The 25,362-nt window shown below is 37.1% G+C and overlaps 1 protein-coding gene across 1 annotated transcript in view; it reads right to left on the reverse strand.

The window, feature by feature from the left end:
• IDO2 (indoleamine 2,3-dioxygenase 2) overlaps positions 1-25,362 on the reverse strand; it is a 66,574-nt gene that overhangs the window by 35,458 nt on the left and 5,754 nt on the right. Inside the window, exon 2 of the mRNA XM_019440713.2 lies at positions 3,070-3,165. Within this exon, the coding sequence (XP_019296258.2) occupies positions 3,070-3,165 (96 nt within the window). The remainder of the gene's footprint in view (positions 1-3,069; positions 3,166-25,362) is intronic.

Raw genomic sequence — 25,362 nt, forward strand, 5'->3', positions numbered from 1 at the left:
GATCTTCCCAGGGGTCCTTCTCTGGGTCTTTAAGTGCCCCAAGAGGCGGCGGTGGACCTCTTGGGTATCCCTTTAAGCGCCAGGCACCGCCTCTGCGGCCTCAGACCCGCTGCCCCTCCCGCCCAGGCTCTCCGCAGCTTGCTCTAGAGCCTCGGCGGCGACGACGGAATCCTTCCTCCGCTCTCCGCCAAGGGGCAGCCTTCCCGTGTCTGTTCGCCCCGCGCAGCTGCGTGTTCCTTCCTCCTAAAAGTTGGCTCTGAATCGCAAATGCAATGTGCTCTAGGCTCGCGTGCGTTTGCGTGTGCGTGTATGAGGTGGGGGAGTGACTGCTGAGATGTTGCATTTCAACAGGAACCGGCTTGAGAATTATGACCATAGTTATTAAGCACTTGTTGTAAGGTGCTTAGGAAAGCGTTTCCAAGGCACGATGCTAAAAACTTCCCATGCCGGATGTTCTGTCTTGCCCCCAAATCCACAGGACACAACTAAGTCAAAGAGGGTAGGGTCAGGGTCACAGAGCCGGCAGGGACTGAGCCCGGATGCTACTTCAGTTCTGCCGACAATTGCCCTGTTCTCCCAAGTCAGCACTGCCTGCTAGAAACATGGAAACCACACATGTAATTAAAAAATTTCCAGCAAGAAGGGCAAAAAAGGTTCTACTTAAAGGGCCCTTCCTAGGCAAGCTTATCGAGAAACCCCGCAGATGTCCGTGTTTGAGCCTCTTTCTCTTTCAGGTCGTGGTGCCCTTCATTCTCAGAAAATAGACCACAACTATAAAACTTAACCTTCTCTAGCCTGGGACCATAACCCACATCCCAGCAGAGCCTGGGACAGAGCATCCTGAGAAACTTGTCACCTCCCAGTCCCGCCCCACCATGGGTGTGGCTGCAAACCTCTCACAACCTTAAAATCCTTTAAGAGGCCCAGCCTAATACAAACTCGGGCCACTGTTTCTCTTGATATCTGGCCCCTCTCCTCTCTTGGAGAATGAATAAACTCTGTCCTGCTAGTTGTTCTACTCTTTGTGCAATTCTTGGTCGCTGGTGCCACCAGCCACCCTAACAAGAGACATTTAAAAAAATTAGTAAAAGAAACATGAAATTTGTTTTAGTAACATATTTTTTTCTAGGTCAATATATGCATAATATTATTAACACATCATCAGTATAAAAATATTGAGATGATTTGCAGTCTCTTTTTTAGGGTAAGTCTTCAGAATCCAGTGAGTAGCTTACATCGCAATTTGTCTTAACCACATTTCAAATGCTCTATAGCCATAAGCCCCTATTGGTTACCTAGAGTGCAGCCAAGGTAAAGGAACAGGGTCCAAGTTGAGAATGTGGCTTTTGGTTAGAGGGTTTTTTTTGGAAATTTCCTGCACATCCCAGAGTCCCTGGGTTCCTCTTTCCAAGCAAACCCACACATTTTTTTAAACATCAAAATGATTTGGAAAAAATAAACAGCAACAACAAATACCCTTTGTAATGGAAATTTTTTTCTACAAAAAAAAAAAAAAAAAAAAAAAAAAAAAACCCGGATAAAATAGTTAGGGAGAGAGTGAGTCATAAACTTAATGTTTTCTTCAGTTTAAAGAAATCAACTTCATTTCATATTTGTGTTTTATTGTGAGATGGAAAGTAAATACGAAAGTTGTAAAATCCAATCCCATTACACTTTTAATTTTCTTTTCCTGGTTATTAATACAGGTTACCATCTTCCAATGTCACTTGGTCATGTATGTTTGCTAGTTTGTAAAATGTCTGTTCCTGTTTATACCACATTTTTTTTTTTTTAAATGTGGTTGTTTCTCTTTCTGTTTGATTTCCAGGACTTTATATATACAGGATACAAATCTTTTTCTCAGTTATATACATGATAGCATTTTTCAGTTTGTGGCTTGGCTTTTCATTTTCTTTATAGTCTATTTTGAGGAAAAGAGGCTCTATTTTAGTGAAATGAAGTCTATCATAAAAACATCCCAATCTTAGTCATTAGGAAATCTTCCTTAGTCCAAGTACATATTCTCTTAAATTCTCTTCTAAAACATTTAATTTTTGTCTTTTACATTTAAATTCTTAATCCATCTGGAATGAATATATTTTTGTTTATGACACAAGGAGCCAATCCAATCAATGTATTCTTTTGCTCTGTGCTGCCATATGTATGGATAATCGGTCATTCTAGCACCATTATGTTCCCTTCTAATCTATCATTTCCTCTGTGATATATTAACATTTCACATATGTGTGGGTCTGTATGTAAGTTCTGTATTAAAGTTTTGAGTCCTCGTTGTTACTGCTGCCCTATATCATCTGGTCTCAAATTTTGTAGTTTTATAATATGTCATGATGACTGACAAGGCAAATTTTCTCACCTTGCTGTTAAATATACATATATTTATTCATTTACTTTCTAACATGGCATAACAAACTAAACATTATTTTATATTTACAACTTCCAAATGTTTTAAACTTCTTGTTAAAAATAAATATGGAATTTTAGCTCCATCATCATGTTAATGCACTTTGGCCACAAGACTACATTCATACACACACATGCAGGCACACATTATTTTAGAAATTCCTTCTTATTTCACAGCCACATAGCAGTGCTTATTAAGATTAACCATACAAAACAAAAGTTGACCATACATTTCATTAATTTCATTATTTGTCAATGTTTCTTAAATGAGAATTTAAGAATTCTCATTCTTTAAATGAGAATTTCTATGCTCATCCTTCTCAAGGTAGACCTTATCCATCAACTTGCCTACAATTCCCAACCAGACTGCCTTCCATTTTTAGGCAAATATTTGTTGAGGGCTTAATATGTTCCAGAAATTGTTTTGTGCAGACTCTGGAAATTTTACAGAAATACATGTGTCATATGAAGAAGTAGTCATTCCACTCTTTAGGAAATGTGAGATACCCTTCTTGGTAATCTCAGTGGCAACATTTGGTGTCCCTGGGTCCTTGACCCACTTTCACAGTGCTAAGGAAAAAAAGTGGTACGGGGATGAAAATAGGAAGGTTGGAAGAACTTAAGGAGAATAATGAAAAAAAGATATACCTTGTCCACTTGAGCTTGAAGCTGGTGACTCTCAATCAAGTGAGGGAGTTTGTTAGCAATTTCCATCCAAGGTCTATAATGATCTGGAAGTTCTTTCTGCATTCAAAATATAAACGTCTCAGTATTTCTGACCTCTTTGGGAAGCAGCATCAGGGCAGTAGCTTCTTTCAAATTTCAGTCTTAAAGTAGAATTCAGGTCAGTTCAGTTGAACAAATATTGAGAATTCACACCATGCTGAGACTTATGCTAAGCACTGTACACTCACAGATGACTGAAATACAATCCTTGGGCTTAAGGAGCATATGGTCTACTAAGGCAGAAAAAAAGTGTAGTCAGATATATCTTTGTATATGCAGTGTAATATGTTCGGTTACTGATATGTGTATAAGCTTAATAAATTGCAAAGAAGAGGGAGTTGTTAATTCTGTCAGTGGTTGTGGGATACTAAAGGGAAGTATTTGTAGAAATATGAGAATTGGGGCCAGTATTAGAGTCTGAAAGTGACTTTGATATGTGACAATTTGAAAATGGGAAGGCAGTAAACAAGAAGAGATAGTGGATAAATAGAGATAACTCCTTCTTGGGACTACAGATGATTCAGTGTTACTGGAATATAAAGCTCAACAGAAAAGGTGATAGCAGATGAGACTAGAAAATCATATCAAATGTGCTTTCAATAAAGTACATAAGAACTTTCTTTTCATGTTGTGGGTGGCATGGTTTGATTTGAATTTTGTTTATAAGATTTGTTTATAAGATTTGAAAGTCAGACTAGGAAGGCTTTGAAATACTACTTGAGGACTAAATTTAGTTAATGGCAACGGATTTAGAAAAGAAAAGGCATGTATTCAAGAAATATTTGGAAAGTAAAATTAAAATGATGAGATGATCAAATTTAGAGATAGAGGCTAAAGGTATGATGACTTCTAGTTCAATAACATTGCCTGTGTTGGACCCATGGTTTAGCCAAGTAGAACATAGGCTAAATTTCAGCAATCCTAGCTCCATCCCAGGAAATGGCACACTGTACCTGTTACTGTAAGTAAATTTTCATTGGAATACAGCCACATTCATGTGTTTACATGTTGTCTATGGCGCTTTCACATTACAGCAGCAGAATCGGGTAGTTGCAACAGAAAAACCATATGCTATGCAAAACTCAAAGTATTTACTATTTGGCCAACTCCTGAATATTTTTTACAGAAAAATATTTGCCAACTCCTGAATCCATCCCTATGGTCAGGTCTGGGCCTACATTTTCAGTGTATAAACTGTACAACTGAATGTTGTGTTTCTGGGTTAAGAAGGAAGAGGTCATAAGGATGATTGACATGTTTATGAAATAGGTACTGAATGAATTGAAGGGAACACAAACTGAAACAAAAATGCAAGGGAATGTCAAGGAGAGGGCCCAAAAATAGTGAATTTATTTTTTGATATATACAGCCTAAAATGTTTGTGGAATGTCAAGATATGGCCACATATTGGGCAGGCGCATTTACAGCTTGAAGTTCAGGAAAAAATTATTAGAAATACATAGTTGGGAAGCATAATTGCAGTAAAAACTTCACATTACTTCAAACCACAAAAGTGTGTAAAGTTATTTGAGAGAAGTTGCAAAGTGAAATGAAAAGACTGAGATCAGCACACGCGAATTTTGACAAGGCAGGCAGAGGAACTGAATCCAGTAATACAGATCAACAAGAAGTTCAATGAGTCAGAAGGGAATCACCCTACAGGATTCAAGACGTCAGATTTCAGATAAAAAAGGAATCATCAGAAGGTCAAATGTATCATTAGAAAGTAAAAGAAAGACACTTTCTGAGAGGGGCCAAGATGGCGGAGCAGCATGAAAGTTTATTTTGCCTCTCTAGTCCCTGAAATGCAGCTAGATTAACACCAAAACATCTTACACACCTAGAAAACTTGATTTGAGGATTAACACAACAATCTGCACAACTTAAACCAAAGACCCTGACAGGTATGCAGCATGGAGAGATGAACTTAGGGAGAGACAAGTCTCACATGGTAGGGAGCTGTTTTTGCTTGCAGAGAGAGGATGGACATGGGGGGAGAGTACAGTAAAAGCACCCTTCCCCAAAGCAACTGGAGAGAAAGAGGAAATAGCCACAAAGGACTGAACAGAAAAGGGAGAAAGGAGAAATGAGAGGGTTTAAATTCCATTAAGACTCTATAAACAGGGAGAGAACAGAGTCTGAAACTCTGCAGCTCAATACCTGGAGGAGCTCTGCTGGGGAGGACTAATCCCCAGGAGCAGAAAGTGAGGTCTGAGGGGTCCTCGGGTCACATGGGAAGAGATGGTTCTCATTTTGGGAGGATATTTGGTAGAGACTGTACAGCTTCACCACAGGCAAAGGTCCTAGTGGACCCAGAGAACAACCACATTCACTGGTGTTGGAATAAGGATGTTAAGGGTGAAGCCTGATGCCAGATGTGTGTTGTGATTTACCATAATCCCTGAAATGCTACTGCTACACAAGTGTGCCAACATTTTGTGGGGCAGGCTGGCACCCAGCCGCAGTCTCTGGGCATATACAGCATCATGGTCACATGAATGTTCCATTGCTCTGCAAGACCCTCCCCCAGAGGGTCTGAGAGGGTCCAAGCTACAGGGCCTTCAGAAGTGAGGGATTTGGAAACACAGCGCCATCTGAGATAAAATTTGGGAAGGAGGTGCTGCCTGGAAGGCTGATGGTTTGGTTGTGGACAGTGTAGAAGCAAGGAGTGGACTGAAGACAGAGAAAAGTAGGGGTGTTTGATTGTCCTATGGAGAGAGGACAGAGTCTGAAACTAGGGACTGGGTAGCTGGGTGACACCATTTTCTCCCCTGCTGCACACACTCTTACATGCCTACACACACCACAACCATCAACCCCAGTAAACTAAGCAGCACTATCTAGTGGAGAATGGAGCTGTTACAGCAGAACCTGCCCAATTGGGCCAACCACACTCTTGAGGAACACCACAGGTCTCTCTGCCAGCTTAGCTTGCAGACTGTAAAGTGCTTCATAGTTTGACTTCCAGGGGAAACTAGAGGTAATTTCCATCGTATTTCATTCTGTTCACTGACCCATTTATTTAATTTTTTTTTCTTTTTCTTTTATTCATGAATACAGAAAGAGAAAAAAAATTTTTATTTTCCAGTTTTATAAAAAAGATTTTCTTTAATTTTTTTCTACTATATTTTTTGTAAATTTTTAAATTCTATTTTACTTTCATCATTTCATTTTATTCTATTTTATTGTGTTCATTTTTTTAATTTTCATATGTTTTCTTTTTTTCTTTTCTCTATTTTCCCTTTTTTTCTCTATTGTACGAAGTTTCTTTCAACAACCAGATCAAAACACAGGATATAGCATCCTTTATTTGATTTTTTGTGTTGTTTTCATTTTTTAATTTTAATTTTTTTTTTTATTTTATTAATTCCTTTTCTTCCTTCAAAATGATGAAATGAAGGAATTCACCCCAAAAGAAAGAACAGGAAGAAATGGCAGCCAGGGACTTAATCAACACAGATACAAGCAAGATGTCTGAACCAGAATTTAGGATCATGATAATAATAATACTAGCTGGGGCTGAAAAATGCATAGAATCCCTTTCTGTGGAGATAATAAACATAAAATCTAGTAAGGATGAAATTAAAAATGTTATAACTGAGGTGTAATCTTGAATGGATGCCACGGTGGCAAGGATGGATGAAGCAGAGCAGTGAACCAGTGATATAGAGGACAAACTTATGTAGAATAATGAAGCAGAAAAAAGGAGGGAGACTAAGGCAAAAGAGAACTATATAAGAATTAGAGAACTCAGTGACTCATTAAAAAGGAATAACATGAGAATCATAGGGGTCCCAGAAGATGAAGAGAGAGAAAAGGGGGTAGAAGGTTTATGTGAGCAAATCCTAGCAGAAAACTTTCCTAACCTGGGGAAAGACACAGACATCAAAATCCAGGAAGCACAGATAACTCCCATTAAATTAAACAAGACCGACCATCGACAAGGCATATCATGGTTAAATTCACAAAATACTCAGGCAAAGAAAGAATCATGAAAGCAGCAAGGGAAAAAAGTCCTTAACCTACAAAGGAAGACAGATCAGGTTTGCACCAGACCTGTCCACAGAAACTTGGCAGGCCAGAAAGGAGTGGCAGGATATTTCAATGTGCTGAATCAGAAAAATATGCATCCAAGAATTCTTTATCCAGCAAGGCTGTCATTCAAAATATAAGAAGAGATAAAAGGATTTCCAGGCAAACAAAAATTAAAGGAGTTCATGATCACTAAACCCACCCTGCTAGAAATTTTAAGGGGCACTCTCTAAGGGAAAAAAAAAGATGAAAAAAAAATCAAAAAAGACCAAAAACAATGAAGACTAGAAAGGACCAGAGAATACCACCAGAAACTCCAACTCTACAGACAAAATGATGGCAACAAATTCATATCTTTCAGTACTCACTCCAAATATCAATGGACTAAACATTCTAATCAAAAGACATAGAGTAACAGAATGGATAAGAAAAGAGGATCCATTTATATGCTGTTTACAAGAGACCCATTTTACACCTTAAAACACCTTCAGATTGAAAGAAAGGGGATGGAGAACCATCTACCACGCTAATAGTCACTAAAAGGAAGCCAAAGCAGTCATACTTATATCAGACAATCTAGGCTTTACTTTTTTTTTTTAATGTTTTATTTATTCTTGAGAGAGAGAGAGAGCGCGCATGAACAGGGGAGGGGCAGAGCAAGAGAGGGAGACACAGAATCAGAAGCAGGTTCCAGGCTCTGAGCTGTCAACACAGAGGCCAAGGCAGGGCTCAAACTCACAAATCACGAGATCATGACCTGAGCCAAAGTCGGATGCCTCACCAACTGAGCCACCCAGGCACCCCAAAACAATCTAGACTTTAAAATAAAGACTGTAACAAGATGAAGAAGGGCATTATATCATAATGTGTCTATCCACCAAGAAGATTTAACAATTGTAAATCTTATGCTTATGCTCCACTTATGCTCCAAACGTGGAGGTACCCAAATAAATAAATCAATTAATCATGAACACAGAAACTCATTGATAATAATACCTTAATAGTAGGAGACTTCAACACCCCACTTACAGCAATGGACAGGCCATCTAAACAGAAAATCAACAAGGAAACAATTCCTTTTAATGACACCCTGGACCAGATGGACTTAATGGATATATTCATAATATTTCATCCTAAAGCAGCAGAATACACATTCTTCTTGAGTGCACATGGAACATTCTCCAGAATAGATCACACACACGGACACAAATCGTTCCTCAACAAGTACAAAAAGATAGAGATAATACCATGCATATTTTCAGACCACAATGCTATGAAACTTGAAATCAACCACAAGAAAAAATTTGGAAAGATAACAAGTACTTGGAAACTAAAGAACATCTTACTGAAGAATGAATGGGCTAACCAAAACGTTAAAGAGGAAATTAAAAAGTGCATGGAAGCCAATGAAAATGATAACACCACAGCCCAAAATCTCTGGGATGCAGCCAAGACAGTCATAAGAGGGAAGTATATAGCAATCCAGGCCTTCCTACAGAAAAAAGAAAGGTCTCAAATACACAACTAACCTTACACTTAAAGATCTGGAAAAAGAACAGCAAATAAAACCCTAAACCAGCAGAAGACGGGAAATAATGAAGATTAGAGCAAAAAATCAATGCTATTGAAACCAAAACAAACAAACAAAAAAAACAAAAAAACACAAAAAACACAAAAAAACCAGTAGCTGGTTCTTTGAAAGAATTAACAAAATTGATAAACCCCTAGCCAGTTTGATCAAAAAGAAAAAAAGGAAAGGACCCAAATAAATAAAATCAAGAATGAAAGAGGAGAGATCACAACCAACACAGCAGAAATACGAACAATAATAAGAAAATATTATGAGCAATTATATGCCAATAAATTGGGCAATCTGGAAGAAATGGACAAATCCCTAAAAACATGTAAACTACCAAAACTGAAACAAGAAGAAATAGAAAATTTGAATAGACCCATAACCAGTAAAAAATCTAATTAACAATAAAAAACTTCCCAAAAAACATGAGTCCAGGGTCGAGGGCTTCCCAGGGGAATTCTACCAAACATTTAAAGAAGAGTTAACATCCATTCTTTTGAAGCTTTTCCAAAAAATAGAAATGGAAGGAAAATTTCCAAACTCATTCTATGAAGCCAGCATTACCTGGATTCCAAAACTAGACAAAGACCCCATTAAAAAAGAGAACTACAGGGGCGCCTGGGTGGCGCAGTCGGTTAAGTGTCCGACTTCAGCCAGGTCACAATCTCGCGGTCTGTGAGTTCGAGCCCCGCGTCAGGCTCTGGGCTGATGGCTCGGAGCCTGGAGCCTGTTTCCAATTCTGTGTGTCTCCCTCTCTCTCTGCCCCTCCCCCATTCATGCTCTGTCTCTCTCTGTCCCAAAAATAAATAAAAAACGTTGAAAAAAAAAATTAAAAAAAAAAAAAAGAGAACTACATATCAATTTCCCTGATGAACATGGATGCAAAAAACCTCAACAAGATATTAGCCAACTGGATCCAACAATACATTAAAAGAATTGTTCAGCACAACCAAGTGGGATTTATACCTGGCATGCAGGGCTGGTTTAATATCCGCAAAACAATCAGTGTGATACATCACATCAATAAAAGAAAGGATGAGAACCACTTGATCCTCTCAATAGATGCACAGAAAGCATTTGACATAATACAGCATCCTTTCTTGATAAAAATCCTCAAGAAAGTTGGAATAGAAGGATCATACTTCAAGATCATAAAAGCCATATACAAAAGACCCAACAATAATATCATCCTCAATGGGGAAAAACTGACAGCTTTTCCCCTAAGGTCAGGAACAAGACAGGGATGTCCACTCTTGCCACTGTTATTCAATATAGTATTGGAAATCTTAGCCTCAGCAATCAGACAACAAAAGGAATAAAAGGCATCCAAATCAGCCAGGAGGAGGTCAAACTTTCACTCTTTGCAGATGACACGATACTTTATATGGAAAACTCAAAAGATTCCACCAAAAAACTGCTAGAAGTGATTTATAAATTCAGCAAAGTCGCAGGATATAAGATCAATGCACAGAAATCAGTTGCATTCCTATACATCAATAATGAAGCAACAGAAAGAGAAATCAAGGAATCGATCCCATTTACAACTGCACCAAAAACCATATAATACCTAGGAATAAATCTAACCAAAGAGGTGAAAAATCTATACACTGAAAACTATAGAAAGCTTATGAAAGAAATTGAAAAAGACAAAAAAATGGAAAAATATTCCATGCTCCTGGATTGGAAGAACAAATATTGTTCAAATGTCAATACTACTCAAAGCAATCTACATATTCAGTGCAATCCTTATCAAAATAACCCCAGCATTCTTCACAGAGTTAGAATAAACAATCTTAAAATTTGTATGGAACCACAAAAGACCCCAAATAGCCAAAACAATCCTGACAAAGAAAACCAAAGCTGGAGGCATCACAATCCTGGACTTCAAGATGTATTATAAAGCTGTAATCATCAAGACAGTATGGTACTGGCACAAAAACAGACATTCAGGTCCTTGGAACAGAATAGAGAACCCAGAAATGGACCCACAAATGTATGACCAATGAATCTTTAACAAAGCACGAAAGAATATCCAATGGAATAAAGACAGTCTCTTTAGAAAATGGTGCTGGGAAAACTGCACTGTGACATGCAGAAAAATGAACCTGGACCACTTTCTTACACCATACACAAAAATAAGTTCAAAATGGATGGAAGACCTAAATGTAAGACAGGAAGCCATCAAAATCCTCTAGGAGAAAGCAGGCAAAAACCTCTTTCACCTTGGCCACAGAAACTTCTTACTCATCACGTCACTGGAAGCAAAGGAAACAAAAGCAAAATAAAAACTTTAATAATAAAAAAGCTCCCAAAAAACAAGAGTCCAGGTCCAAAACAAACAAACAAACAAACCTGTGAAGAAATGGGCAAAAGACATGAAAAGACACTTCTCCAAAGAAGACATCTAGATGGCAAACCGACGCATGAAAAAGTGCTCAACATCACTCATCATCAGGGAAATACAAAATTAAAGCCCCAATGAGATACCACCTCATACCAGTCAGACTGGCTAAAATTAACAACTCAGGCAACAACAGGTGTTGGCAAGATGTGGAGAAGGAGGAACTCTTCTGCACTGTTGGTAGGAATGCAAACTGGTGCAGTTACTCTGGAAAACAGTACAGAGGTTCCTCAAAAAATTAAAAATAGAACTACCCTATGACCCAGAAATTGTACTACCAGGTATTTTTTATCCAAAGTATAGAAGTGCGCTGTTTCAAAGGGGCACATGCACCCTGATGTTTGTAGAAGCATTATCAACAATAGCCAAAGTATGGAAAGAGCCCAAATGTCAATCAATGGATAAACAGATAAAGAAGAATTGGTGTGTGTGTATATATATATATATATATATATATATATATATATATACCATTATACCGTATATACCATGGTATATACGGTAAAATGGTATATATATTGGTATATATAATGTGTGTGTGTGTGTATATATATATATATATATATATATATATATATATATCCATTATATATATATAATGGATTGACTAGGCAATCAAAAAGAATGAAATCTTGCCATTTGCAACTACGTGGATGGAACTAGAGGGTATTATGCTAAGCCAAATTAGTCAGAGAAAGACAAATATTATATGACTTCAGTCATATGAGGAATTTAAGACACAAAACAGATGAACATAAGGGAAGGGAAGCAAAAATAATATAAAAACAAGGAAGGGGACAAAACATAAGACACTCTTAAATACAGGGAACAAATTGAGGGTTGCTGGAGGGGTTGTGGGTGGACAGATGGGATAAATGGAAGGAGCATCAAGAGACACTTGTTGAGATGAGCATTGGGTGTTACACATAGGGGATAAATCACTGGAATCTACTTCTGAAATCATTATTTTACTATATGCTAACTAACTTAGATTTAAATAGATAGATAGATAGATACAGTACATAGGTAGATTAATAAACAAATACATAAATAAGAAAGTTAAAGGAATATTGTCCCCATTGAAAAAAATTAAGAAGTCACTCATGTATATCAGTCTCCTATATATATGGCATAGAGAATTAGGTCAGGGTCATGGAAGCAGGGTTCAAATTTTAGTGCGTTGAGGAAATGAGAACATAGAGACCAAAAGTGTAAATTACTGTTGTTAGGAGAGTCAAGGGCATTAGCACGCAGGCATTTTGGGTCTGACAGCTATCTCAATTTTCAAATGAGAATGTTGAGCACTTTAGTCTCATATTGCAAAAGAAAGAGATTGAAGATAAATGACAGACAGGAGTAATTGCAGGCAAAATGTCACAAAGGAAAGGGAGAAGGGGAGTAGGAGCCCAAATGGAGCATCTGGTTTTGGAGTGATAGAAGGAGAAACTCTGGAATTTGAGGGAATTTGCTTTTTATTAATTTAATTTCTCACCAAATGGTAGTGAAAAATCAGGTTCTATGACTTGAAAAAAGGGGTTGGTGTTAAATTAATTATGGGGGGGAGAAGGAACAGGAAATTAAACATAAAAATACAAACACAAACGATACAACATGTTACTATGTATTATTTTATGTATATTACCCTATATTAAAATAATTTATAAGACCCAGCCCAGTTTGGAAACTGTAAGTTTGGAGAGGTATAGAACTGTAAGCTGTGTTCTTGTCTGATACATAAAATAAATGTTTCACATTATTTCCACTCTGGGGAAATAAGGAAATACTTTTCTTTTTATATTTCTGTGTTTAGAATGACCTTTTCTGGTCAGAAAATGTCCATCTCTCTGTGGGCTTTCTACTTGTTTTAACTTCCTCACCCCCTTACTCTTTGGGGGTTGAAGATAGTCCTTTTTTTTACTGGTACCATCTATTATTATCATTTCCAGCATAACTGTGTAAGCATATAATTCTGGGTTTAATTTAATATGTAACACACATAGTGATTACATAAGGTAATACCCACAAGAGCTGTAATTTCTTACTTGGCCAAGAGATTTCACATTTAAGTGTTAGCATTTCCACTTCAGTGAAATCTTACCATATCAAAAAATGTTGGAAGGAGGGATTCCCTTTGGTGTTTGGTCCTCTACTTAGGAAATACCTGTTGCAGTTCGAGTTTATCTTACAGTATTCATCTTCATATTTTGGAGAGCATGAGGTTTGAATTCATTAATATACATAGAGGTTAACTAAAGTTCTTGATCCAACATGAATTATAAAATTGATGAGATCCATCGTTCTTCATCATGGAGTTGATGGTATCATGAGTTATTGTTACTCCTACTCTGCCCCCCCTCCTTTTTCTCCATCCCTCTCCTCCAAGGATAAAGAAATGATAGATTTTCTGTTGTATATTTAACTCTTACTTTAATTAAGATTAAGTCTAGGTGCTGTACCAGGAATGCTAGGTTTCTACCTATCTTTCAATTTAAAGCACTGGTTTTTAAAAACAGTTTCAAAGGATGAGAACTTATGTACTTTGATTTTTTGAAGAATCAGTGGTAGGAGCAGTGAAGAAAATTTCATGGAATACATTTCTGAAGTAGCACATTTCTGAAATTATAAGTAAGTTGATTCAGGTTCTCATCCTTCGCTGTACACAAGCAGATAGAAATGCCTCTGTTATATAAGCAAGAAAAGATGTATACTTATTAAACCTTTTACAAATACTCAGCATACAAACTTGCGTTTGAGCTTGCTGGTGTTTTCTCGTTGTTGCTAATGTGTGTTCTCTCTCAAGGTTTCTAATGTGTGCTGTGAATAATTCAAGAAGACCAGTTTCTTTTGGATTCCTTATTTTATTGACCTAATTATATATTACTTAAGTACATTCTAACACTGCAAATATTACTATAAATGGGTCAAAGTAAATTTGGTCTTCTAAAAATATGTCCTGTGCTTTTAAGTTCCATAAATATAAAGTACCTTCATTTTCATAAAGACTCAGTATCATTTGTAAACCAGAAGTGTTTTATTTTTTCTTGTGCTAACAATGCTATAAGAAGGACAACTAAAGGAGGTTTTTTTCTGTTTTAAAATATACAGTTATTAGATTTTGAGCTACATTAAAAATAAACTATGGTTTCAAACTGGAATAAATAAAATTAAATAAATAAATAAATAAATAAATAAATAAATAAATAAATCTATCTTGTATGGTATTCCAGTATTCTATTAATAGATATTACTAATTGTTTTTAATTTTTCAGTATTAACAAATCTGAAACAGTCACCCATATACATGTATTTTTGGATGTTTTCTTCTTATTAGGACAAATTTATAAAAGTGGATTGGCTTGATTAAAGATTCTGCATGTGGAAAAGTTGAAAACTACTTTTTGATTTTCTCACAGAAAAATAACATGAATTCATAATTGCAATTATAGTATGTGATATATAATGGGAGTGCCAGCTTATTTATGATTCTAGGAACACTGAGCATTACCAAACTTTTTTTTTGTTTTGTTATGCTTTTAACATAAGAAATGTATTATATTACTGCATTAAAATTCTATAATTGTTTTAATATTTAATGAACTTATTAAAATAACTTTCCAGGAAATATACCTCTTTTAGAAATGATGATTAAAAATAATATAATCAATGTTTATGTCAAAAGAGCCAAAAAAGAAAAATTTATAAGATAGAAAGTAAAAGTACCCTAATTCTCATCCTCCCATCTAGTAATGACAAACCCTGCAAATTTCTTGTGTGGTTTTCCAGAAATTGTATATCCTATCATAATATTGTATACATTTACAATTTCATGATTATTAACAAGTTTGAGTATCTTTCCATATGTTTGATCATTGCATTTTGGGCATGCATGTGAAATAGCCATTCACAAAAGAGTAGTCAAATGAACCAATATTTTCATTTATGTCATTGGGTTTTACATTATGTTTAGAAAGTTCTTCCCATCTAACAATATTTCCTTTAGGCTCTTTCTAGTTATCGTTGATGCTTACATCTTGACTCTATCTACATTTGTGTATTATGTGTTATGGGTTAGAACATAGTATCTCATTTCCATCTCGAAATAGAGCCCAAAGATGTTGGATGAATTTCTACTTTCCTGAGGTCACACATCCAGTCAGTGGCTGGGTCAAACCTCTTCTGATTCAGAGTTCAGTGTACTTAATACCTCCTCAGTGTAAACACATAGAGAATAGCAGGCAGGGGGATGGGTGCGACTGGGTAGAAATTTGAAAGAAACTTTGCTTGTGTTTCTTCCCCTTTTCCCAATAATTAGATGATCCAGAAGTGGGAAGGCCAAAAATGATTAAATCTTTGGCCTTCCTTCCTTTATGAAGCCCCATTTCCTATTTTATGTTATTCTTTTGCTAGACTTTCACATCTGTCACAGTATAATTTTCAAAAAGTTAAAAATTTACTCATATAAATATAGAATGTATGTCCAAAATATATTTGGTTCATCAATAAAGAAATCAGCAAGATGGTAAAGTTGCTTCAAAAACACTTGTTAAACTAGGTATTTACAGAGTTTTTTTTTTAAAAGGACATGAAATCAAATCACTATGTTTAATAATAACCATAATCCAGTTAATGTCCTATAAGGCAGTACAATCATTACTTTAAGGATATATCTTATACTCACCAGAATTCAATAGAAGCTTCTTTTGTACAAACATTTTCAAATTGATATGTAACTTTACAGACTGGGCCATAATCAGTAGTATGTAGCATATCAAACAAAAGGACATTCCTTGGATGATTACATAATACTTAGGTGAGACTGTTAGAGCTCCAGGATGGTATTAAATGAATACACAGCCATCCTTTTGCTTCATTATGAATAATTTTTCTTAACACATTTATAATGTGAAATAGAATGGGCTTTTAAAATAAACCCTTTTATAGAAATGATAAAATCTTTGTTAGACTAGCACTTTGGTTAACTAAAATTTCTGGTTAAGAAAATAACACAGAAAGTTTAAAAATAAAAGTCTGAGTAGAAATAAACCAGGAAAATATCAACAAAGTTAGGTGACAATATTACTGTAAAAATTAGAATGTAAACTATCAGACAGATTAGAATTTAAAGCAGATGGTCTTAAGTGAAATAAAAGATTTAAGTTTCAATGGAAAGAAACTCACATGAGTAAACTCACTTCAGTAAAGTGAAGTGAGGTGAAAGAAAGACCAGATGGCTTTGAAGAGATAGGTGGGCAGTGTGAGTGGCCTCATAGGCTACATTAAAATATTTGGTTTTGTTCTAAAGAGCAGTGAGAGTTTTAAAGAGAAGAATGATGTGGTTGGATTTTTGTTTCAAAAAGTCATTCTGACTGCTGTGCAGAGTGTTATACGGCTGGGCAAAAATGGAAATGAGACAAGGTAGAAGGTGTTGGGGGGGGAGGGGGTGGGAGGCAGGGAGAACCCAGAGGGAAACAGGGGGAAATAATGGTGGATTATAGTAGGGTGGATAGCTAGGAGATACGTTTCAGAGATAAAGCTGAATCCACTCATTCTCAAATGAATTATTTGTGAATAGTGAATATTATTGTGAGGCTCAGGTGAGAAAAATGTAGTTAAGATCAATACAGGCCAAGTACCAAGCAAATACTTACTAAATAGTAATTACTACTATTATATTATTATTATATATTATAAAGGGGTTATAATAGGAAATAAGAAAAACTCAACTCTTAATGAATATAGGAGAATGGTATAAATGTATTTTGTTAACACATTTGAAAATCTGAATTCAATCACCATTTGGAAAACTGTAAAAGATAATTTTCTAAATCTAGAAGTGTAGAAAAAATGGAAAATGTAATTAAAAACTTACTACTTAAAATTTCTTCAGTCTTGAGAATTGTAATATATTTTCTGTTCCAGAGCATATTAAAAATGAGACAGCATTGAGGTGCCTGTGTTGTTCAGTTTGTAGAGCGACTGACTTTGGTTGGGGTCATGATCTCACAGTTTGTGAGTTCAAGCCCCGTGTCAGACTCTGTGCTGACAGCTCAGATCCTGGAGCCTGCTTCAGATTCTATGTGTCTCCCTCTCTCTCTGCCCCTCCCCCATTCATGCTCTGCCTCTCTCTGTCTCAGAAATAAATAAACATTTAAAAAAATTTTTTTTAAATGAGACAGCATCAAATGCATCTTTTTTTTTCTTAATCTTTTAAATGTTTACTTATTTTTGAGAGAAAGACAGAGCATGAGTGGGGGAGGGACAGAGACACAGGGAGACACAGAATCTGAAGCAGGCTCCAGGCTCTGAGCTGTCAGCACAGAGCCTGACATGGGGCTCGAACTCACTGACCATGAGATCCTGACCTGAGCTGAAGTCAGATGCTCAACCGACTGAGCCACCCAGGTGCCCCACATGTAGTGCCTCTTATGAAGATAATATAACCTCAGGAGTAGTCCTTGAAAGAATAACACTACTGTTATTTATGAATACAAAAAGGATAATCCTTAAAAAAAATATTATCAAATTGATTCAATAGTATGTTACAAGACCAATCAATTTTGAGCACTGCTGTAAGTATATTTTAACATTAGAAAATTATTATGCAAGGGGCGCCTGAGTATCTCAGTCGGTTAAGCATCCTACTTCAGCTCAGGTCATGATCTCACCGTTTGTGAGTTCAAGCCTCACATAAGGCTCTGAGCCTGGAGCCTGCTTCAGATTCTGTGTCTCCCTCTCTCTCCTCCACTCCCCTGCTCACGTTGTGTCTCTCTCTCAAAATAAATAAACATTAAAAATTTTTTTTAATAAAATAAAAGAAAATTATTATGCATGGAATTAGGAAAACCTAGAAAAATAATATAGAAGATGTTTGGAGAGAATATTTTCATAAGCTGCTGGAAGATAAATCAAAGTATAAGTAAATGATGGCTAAAATGTCTTCTAAGGAAATGGTACTTAACAATAACTATTTTCTTTTCTTTTCTTTTTCTTTCTTTTTCCCCCCACCTTGAGGACAGATAAATAGATTTGAGACTAAAGCTGAGTAGCTATGGATAGCAGCTACCATAGAAAGCAGTTTACCTTCTCTGGCCCCTCTCTCCACCTAGAAAGGGAGCATATTCATTTCCCATAATCAACACTAGCTAAATAATACAGACTATAGCTTTTAATTGGCACTAAGCTAATTAGTCCTCTAGAGTCCTTAAATCTTTTGTTTTGGTCTCCTATTGTATTCTAAGCATCTACCTAAGTGCCCTTAAATGTAAAAAGTAGTGACAAAATACTCACTAAATTGAAACAAGGAATAAAATACTAGCAAAAAAAAATGAGAGAATAGTAAATCCAGAGAGTCATTAATTTGACACTAGAGAGCACAAATGGTTGGAGGTTAGAAAGAATGATGAGAAAGGGTTCTAACTTAGCTAATGCTGACAAGTTATTTTCAGGAACAAGATAGTGAATTTTTGGCAAATGGTTTGGTTTGAATTAAAATATCAAGCGTGGAATAGACACAAAAGTTTTACATATCAGTTTTATTAATAGTGAGAGGAAATTGAAATTGACCAATATGTCCAATGTTGTTTAAATTTCAGTGTTATATCATGCAAATGGAATCTGATGCAACCATTAAAATTATATTATTAAGCATAACTAATTTTTAAAATTTTTGATATTTATTTAATATGCTTCTATTAATTTAGTAATAAAATAACAACACTTAGAATATATTTTTCATAAAATCATTTATTTGGGCTAATGATAAACCACCATACTTCAGTAGTTCCCCAATTCCTAAAGATTAATAATATATAAACAGTAAAAATAAATGTAAAGTAAAATATCAAACATTGGATTGTCAATTTATGGGACTTATTAACCTGAGTATATAATTGAAAGATTTGATCAATAATAAAGCCATAAGATATTAGTAAAAGTAGTTGGAAGATATTCAGGGTAATCATGTTTCAAAATCAAATTAAGACACATAGTTTGCTAAATATTGGCATAATTATTGTATGAAATGGGATTAAATATTCTATTTCAAATTGGCCATGATTTAGAAATTCTGGGCTACCTACGAAAAAGATGGCGGCATAGGAGGACGCTAGGCTCACCACGTCCTGCTGATCACTTAGATTCCATCTACACCTGCCTAAATAACCCAGAAAACCACCAAAAGACTAGCAGAACAGATTCTCCGGAGCCAAGCACAGACAAGAGGCCCACAGAAGAGGGTAGGAAGGGCGGAGAGGCTGTGCGCACTACACAGACTGGCAGGAGGGAGCCGGGGCAGAGGGGCAGCCCTACGGCAAAGCAGAGCCTCCGAGTCTGGCTTGCAAAAGTGAAGGGGTCGGAGGGAGTGTGTTCGGACAGCAAGCGGGACTTAACATCTGGGAAGTTATAAGTTAACAGCTCTGCTCGGAGAGCGGGAAGGCTGGAGGACAACGGGAGAGAGAGTTGTTGACTCCCGGATGACAGCACAGCTTGGCAGGGAACAAAGGCGCTCACCAGTGCCATCTCCCTCGCCCATCCACCAGCCAAAATCCCAAAGGGAAACAGTTTATGTCAGAGAACTTACTTGCACCGCACAAACACCCAACACTGTGCTTCTGCGGATCCATCCCTCTGGCAGTGGTGGGTCTGACTCCCTCCCGGTGATGCAGGGCCCCTCCCAAAGCAGATCACCAAAGGATAAGCAAGCTGAGCCTGCCCATCCTGCCCCCATGCACCTTGCCTATCCACCCCAGATAATACACCAGATCCCCAGCACCACAAGCCTGGCAGTGTGCAAGTAGCCCAGACAGGCCACGCCACCCCACAGTGAATCCCGCCCCTAGGAGAGGGGAAGAGAAGGTACACACCAGTCTGACGGTGGCCCCAGTGGTGGGCTGAGGCAGACATCAGGTCTGACTGTGGCCTGGCCCACCAACTCAAGTTATTCAAGACTGCACAGGGGAAGTGCCCCGCAGTTCCACACCACTCCAGGGACTATCCAACATGACAAAACAGAAGAATTCCCCTCAAAAGAATCTCCAGGAAATAACGACAGCTAACGAACTGATCAAAAAGGATTTAAAAAATATAACAGAAAGTGAATTTAGAATAATAGTCATAAAATTAATCACTGGGCTTGAAAACAGAATAGAGGACAGCAGAGAATCTATTGCTACAGAGATCAAGGGACTAAGGAACAGCCAGGAGGAGCTAAAAAATGCTATAAATGAGCTCCAAAATAAAATGGAAATGACCACGGCTGGGATTGAAGAGGCAGAGGAGAGAATAGGGGAACTAGAAGATAAAATTATGGAAAAAGAGGAAGCTGAGAAAAAGAGAGATAAAAAAATCCAGGAGTATGGAGGGGAAAATTAGAGAATTAAGTGATGCACTAAAAAGAAATAATATACACATAATTGGTATTCCAGATGAGGAAGAGAGAGGGAAAGGTGCTGAAGGTGTACTTGAAGAATTCATAACTGAGAACTTCCCTGATCTGGGGAAGGAAAAAGGCATTGAAACCCAAGAGGCACAGAGAACTCCGTTCAGACGTAACTTGAATTGATCTTCTGCACGACATATCAGAGTGAAACTGGCAAAATACAAGGATAAAGAGAAAATTCTGAAAGCAGTTAGGGATAAACGTGCCCTAACATATAAAGGGAGACCAATAAGACTCATGACGGATCTCTCTACTGAAACTTAGCAGGCCAGAAAGGAATGGCAGGAAATCTTCAACATGATAAACAGAAAAAATATGCAGCCGAGAATCCTTTATCCAGCAAATCTGTCATTTAGAATAGAAGGAGAGATAAAGGTCTTCCCAAACAAACAAAAACTGAAGGAATTCGTCACCACTAAACCAGCCCTACAAGAGATCCTAAGGGGGATCCTGTGAGACAAAGTACCAGAGACATCGCTACAAACATGAAACCTACAGACATCACAATGACTGTAAACCCATATCTTTCTATAATAACACTAAACGTAAATGGACTAAATGCACCAACCAAAAGACATAGGGTATCAGAATGGATAAAAAAACAAGACCCATCTATTTGCTGTCTACAAGAGACTCATTTTAGACCTGAGGACACCTTCAGATTGAAAGTGAGGGGATGGAGAACTATCTATCATGCTACTGGAAGTCAAAAGAAAGCTGGAGTAGCCATACTTATATCAGACAAACTAGACTTTAAATTAAAGGCTGTAACAAGAGATGAAGAAGGGCATTATATAATAATTACAGGGTCTATCCATCAGGAAGAGCTAACAATTATGAATGTCTATGCGCCAAATACAGGAACCCCCAAATATATAAAACACTTCCTCACAAACATAAGCAACCTTATTGATAAGAATGTGATAATTGCAGGGGACTTTAACACCCCACTTACAACAATGGATAGATCATCTAGACACACGGTGAATAAAGAAACAAGGGCCCTGAATGATACATTGGATCAGATGGACTTGACAGATATATTTAGAACTCTGCATCCCAGAGCAACAGAATATACTTTCTTCTCGAGTGCACATGGAACATTCTCCAAGATAGATCACATACTGGGTCACAAAACAGCCCTTCCTAAGTATACAAGAATTGAAATCATACCATGCATACTTTCAGACCACAATGCTATGAAGCTTGAAATCAACCACAGGAAAAAGTCTGGAAAACCTCCAAAAGCATGGAGGTTAAAGAACACCCCACTAACGAATGAGTGGGTCAACCAGGCAATTAGAGAAGAAATTAAAAAATATATGGAAACAAACGGAAATGAAAATACAACAATCCAAATGCTTTGGGATGCAGCGAAGGCAGTCCCGAGAGGAAAATACATAGCAATCCAGGCCTATCTCAAGAAACAAGAAAAATCCCAAATTCAAAATCTAACAGCACACCTAAAGGAAATAGAAGCAGAACAGCAAAGGCAGCCTAAACCCAGCAGAAGAAGAGAAATAATAAAGATCAGAGCAGAAATAAACAATATAGAATCTAAAAAAAAAACTGTAGAGCAGATCAATGAAACCAAGAGTTGGTGTTTTGAAAAAATAAACTAAATTGATAAACCTCTAGCCAGGCTTCTCAAAAAGAAAAGGGAGATTACCCAAATAGGTAAAATCATGAATGAAAATGGAATTATTACAACCAATCCCTTAGAAATACAAGCAATTATCAGGGAATACTATGAAAAATTATATGTCATCAAACTGGACAACCTGGAAGAAATGGACAAATTCCTGAACACCCACACACTTCCAAAACTCAATCAGGAGGAAATAGAAAGCTTGAACAGACCCATAACCAGTGAGGAAATTGAATCAGTTATCAAAAATCTCCCAACAAATAAGAGTCCTGGACCAGATGGCTTCCCAGGGGAGTTCTACTAGACGTTTAAAGCAGAGATAATACCTATCCTTCTCAAGCTATTCCAAAAAATAGAAAGGGAAGGAAAACTTCCAGACTCATTCTATGAATCCAGTATTACTTTGATTCCTAAACTAGACAGAGACTCAGTAAAAAAAGAGAACTACAGGCCAATATCCCTGATGAATATGGATGCAAAAATTCTCAATAAGACACTAGCAAATCGAATTCAACAGCATATAAAAAGAATTACTCACCATGATCAAGTGGGATTCATTCCTGGGATGCAGGGCTGGTTCAACATTCACAAATCAATCAACGTGATACATCACATTAATAAAAGAAAAGATAAGAACCATATGATCCTTCAATCTATGCAGAAAAAGCATTTGACAAAATTCAGCATCCTTTCTTAATAAAAACCCTCGAGAAAATCAGGATAGAAGGAACATACTTAAACATCATAAGAGCCATTTATGAAAAGCCCACAGCTATCATCATCCTCAATGGGAAAAACAGAGCTTTTTACCTGAGATCTGGAACATGACAGGGATGTCCACTCTCACCGCTGTTGTTTAACATAGTGTTGGAAGTTCTAGCATCAGCAATCAGACAACAAAAGGAAATCAAAGGCATCAAAATTGGTAAAGATGAAGTTAAGCTTTCACTTTTTGCAGATGACATGATATTATACATGGAAAATCAGATGGACTCCACCAAAAGTCTGTTAGAACTGATACATGAATTCAGCAAAGCCGCAGGATTCAAAATCAATGTACACAAATCAGTTGCATTCTTATACACTAATAATGAAGCAACAGAAAAACAAATAAAGAAACTGATCCCATTCACAATCGCACCTAGAAGCATAAAATACCTAGGGATAAATGTAACCAAAGATGTACAAGATCTGTATGCTGAAAACTATAGAAAGCTTATGAAGGAAATTGAAGAAGACATAAAGAAATGGAAAAACATTCCCTGCTCATGGATTGGAAGAATAAATATTGTCAAAATGTCAATACTACCCAAAGCTATCTACACATTCAATGCAATCCCAATCAAAATTGCACCAGCATTCTTCTCAAAACTAGAACAAGCCATCCTAAAATTCATATGGAACCACAAAAGGCCCCGAATAGCCAAAGTAATTTTGAAGAAGACCGAAGCAGGAGGCATCATAATCCCAGACTTTAGCCTCTACTACAAAGCTGTCATCATCAAGACAGCATGGTATTGGCATAAAAACAGACACATAGACCAATGGAATAGAATAGAAACCCCAGAACTAGACCCACAAACGTATGGCCAACTCATCTTTGACAAAGCAGGAAAGAACATCCAATGGAAAAAAGACAGTCTCTTTAACAAATGGTGCTGGGAGAACTGGACAGCAACATGCAGAAGGTTGAAACTAGACCACTTTCTCACACCATTCACAAAAATAAACTCAAAATGGATAAAGGACCTGAATGTGAGACAGGAAACCATCAAAACCTTAGAGGAGAAAGCAGGAAAAGACCTCTCTGACCTCAGCCGTAGCAATCTCTTACTCGGCACATCCCCAAAGGCAAGGGAATTAAAAGCAAAAGTGAATTACTGGGACCTTATGAAGATAAAAAGCTTCTGCACAGCAAAGGAAACAACCAACAAAACTAAAAGGCAACCAACGGAATGGGAAAAGATATTTGCAAATGACACATCGGACAAAGGGCTAGTATCCAAAATCTATAAAGAGCTCATCAAACTCCACACCCGAAAAACAAATAACCCAGTGAAGAAATGGGCAGAAAACATGAATAGACACTTCTCTAAAGAAGACATCCGGATGGCCAACAGGCACATGAAAAGATGTTCAACGTCGCTCCTTATCAGGGAAATACAAATCAAAACCACACTCAGATACCACCTCACGCCAGTCAGAGTGGCCAAAATGAAGAAATCAGGAGACTATAGATGCTGGAGAGGATGTGGAGAAACAGGAACCCTCTTGCACTGTTGGTGGGAATGCAAATTGGTGCAGCCGCTCTGGAAAGCAGTGTGGAGGTTCCTCAGAAAATTAAAAATAGACCTACCCTATGACCCAGAAGGAGCACTGCTAGGAATTTACCCAAGGGATACAGGAGTACTGATGCATAAGGGCACTTGTACCCCAATGTTTATAGCAGCACTCTCAACAATAGCCAAATTATGGAAAGAGCCGAAATGTCCATCAACTGATGAATGGATAAAGAAATTGTGGCTTATATACACAATGGAGTACTACGTGGCAATGAGAAAGAATGAAATATGGCCCTTTGTAGCAACATGGGTGGAACTGGAGAATGTTATGCTAAGTGAAATAAGCCATACAGAGAAAGACAGATACCATATGTTTTCCCTCTTATGTGGATCCTGACAAACTTAACAGAAACCCAGGGGGGAGGGACGGGGAAAAAAAAAAGAGGTTAGAGTGGGAGAGAGCCAAAGCATAAGAGATTCTTAAAAACTAAGAACAAACTGAGGATTGATTGGGGGTGAGAGGGAAGAGAGGGTGGGTGATGTGTATTGAGGAGGGTACCTTTTGGGATGATCACTGGGTATTGTATGGAAACCAATTTGACAATGAATTTCATATATGGAAAAAAAATAGAAATTCTGGGCTATATGGTCATAACTTATCCTGTTGTCAGTAAGACCATGGCCTAGGCTGGTCTAGAATTGAGTTCTAGACTTAAACCAGAGTGTCAAAATTATAAGGGGCAGTCATATCTAACTTGTATGGATTTCTTACTTTGATCCTTGTAGCATACCCATAAAGGGAAAATAAGGTTCAAAGAGATTAAATATAACTTGTTAGGT

Source organism: Panthera pardus, unplaced genomic scaffold, assembly GCF_024362965.1.
Source record: "Panthera pardus isolate Hobbes unplaced genomic scaffold, ASM2436296v1 HiC_scaffold_13, whole genome shotgun sequence".
NCBI lineage: Eukaryota > Metazoa > Chordata > Mammalia > Carnivora > Felidae > Panthera > Panthera pardus.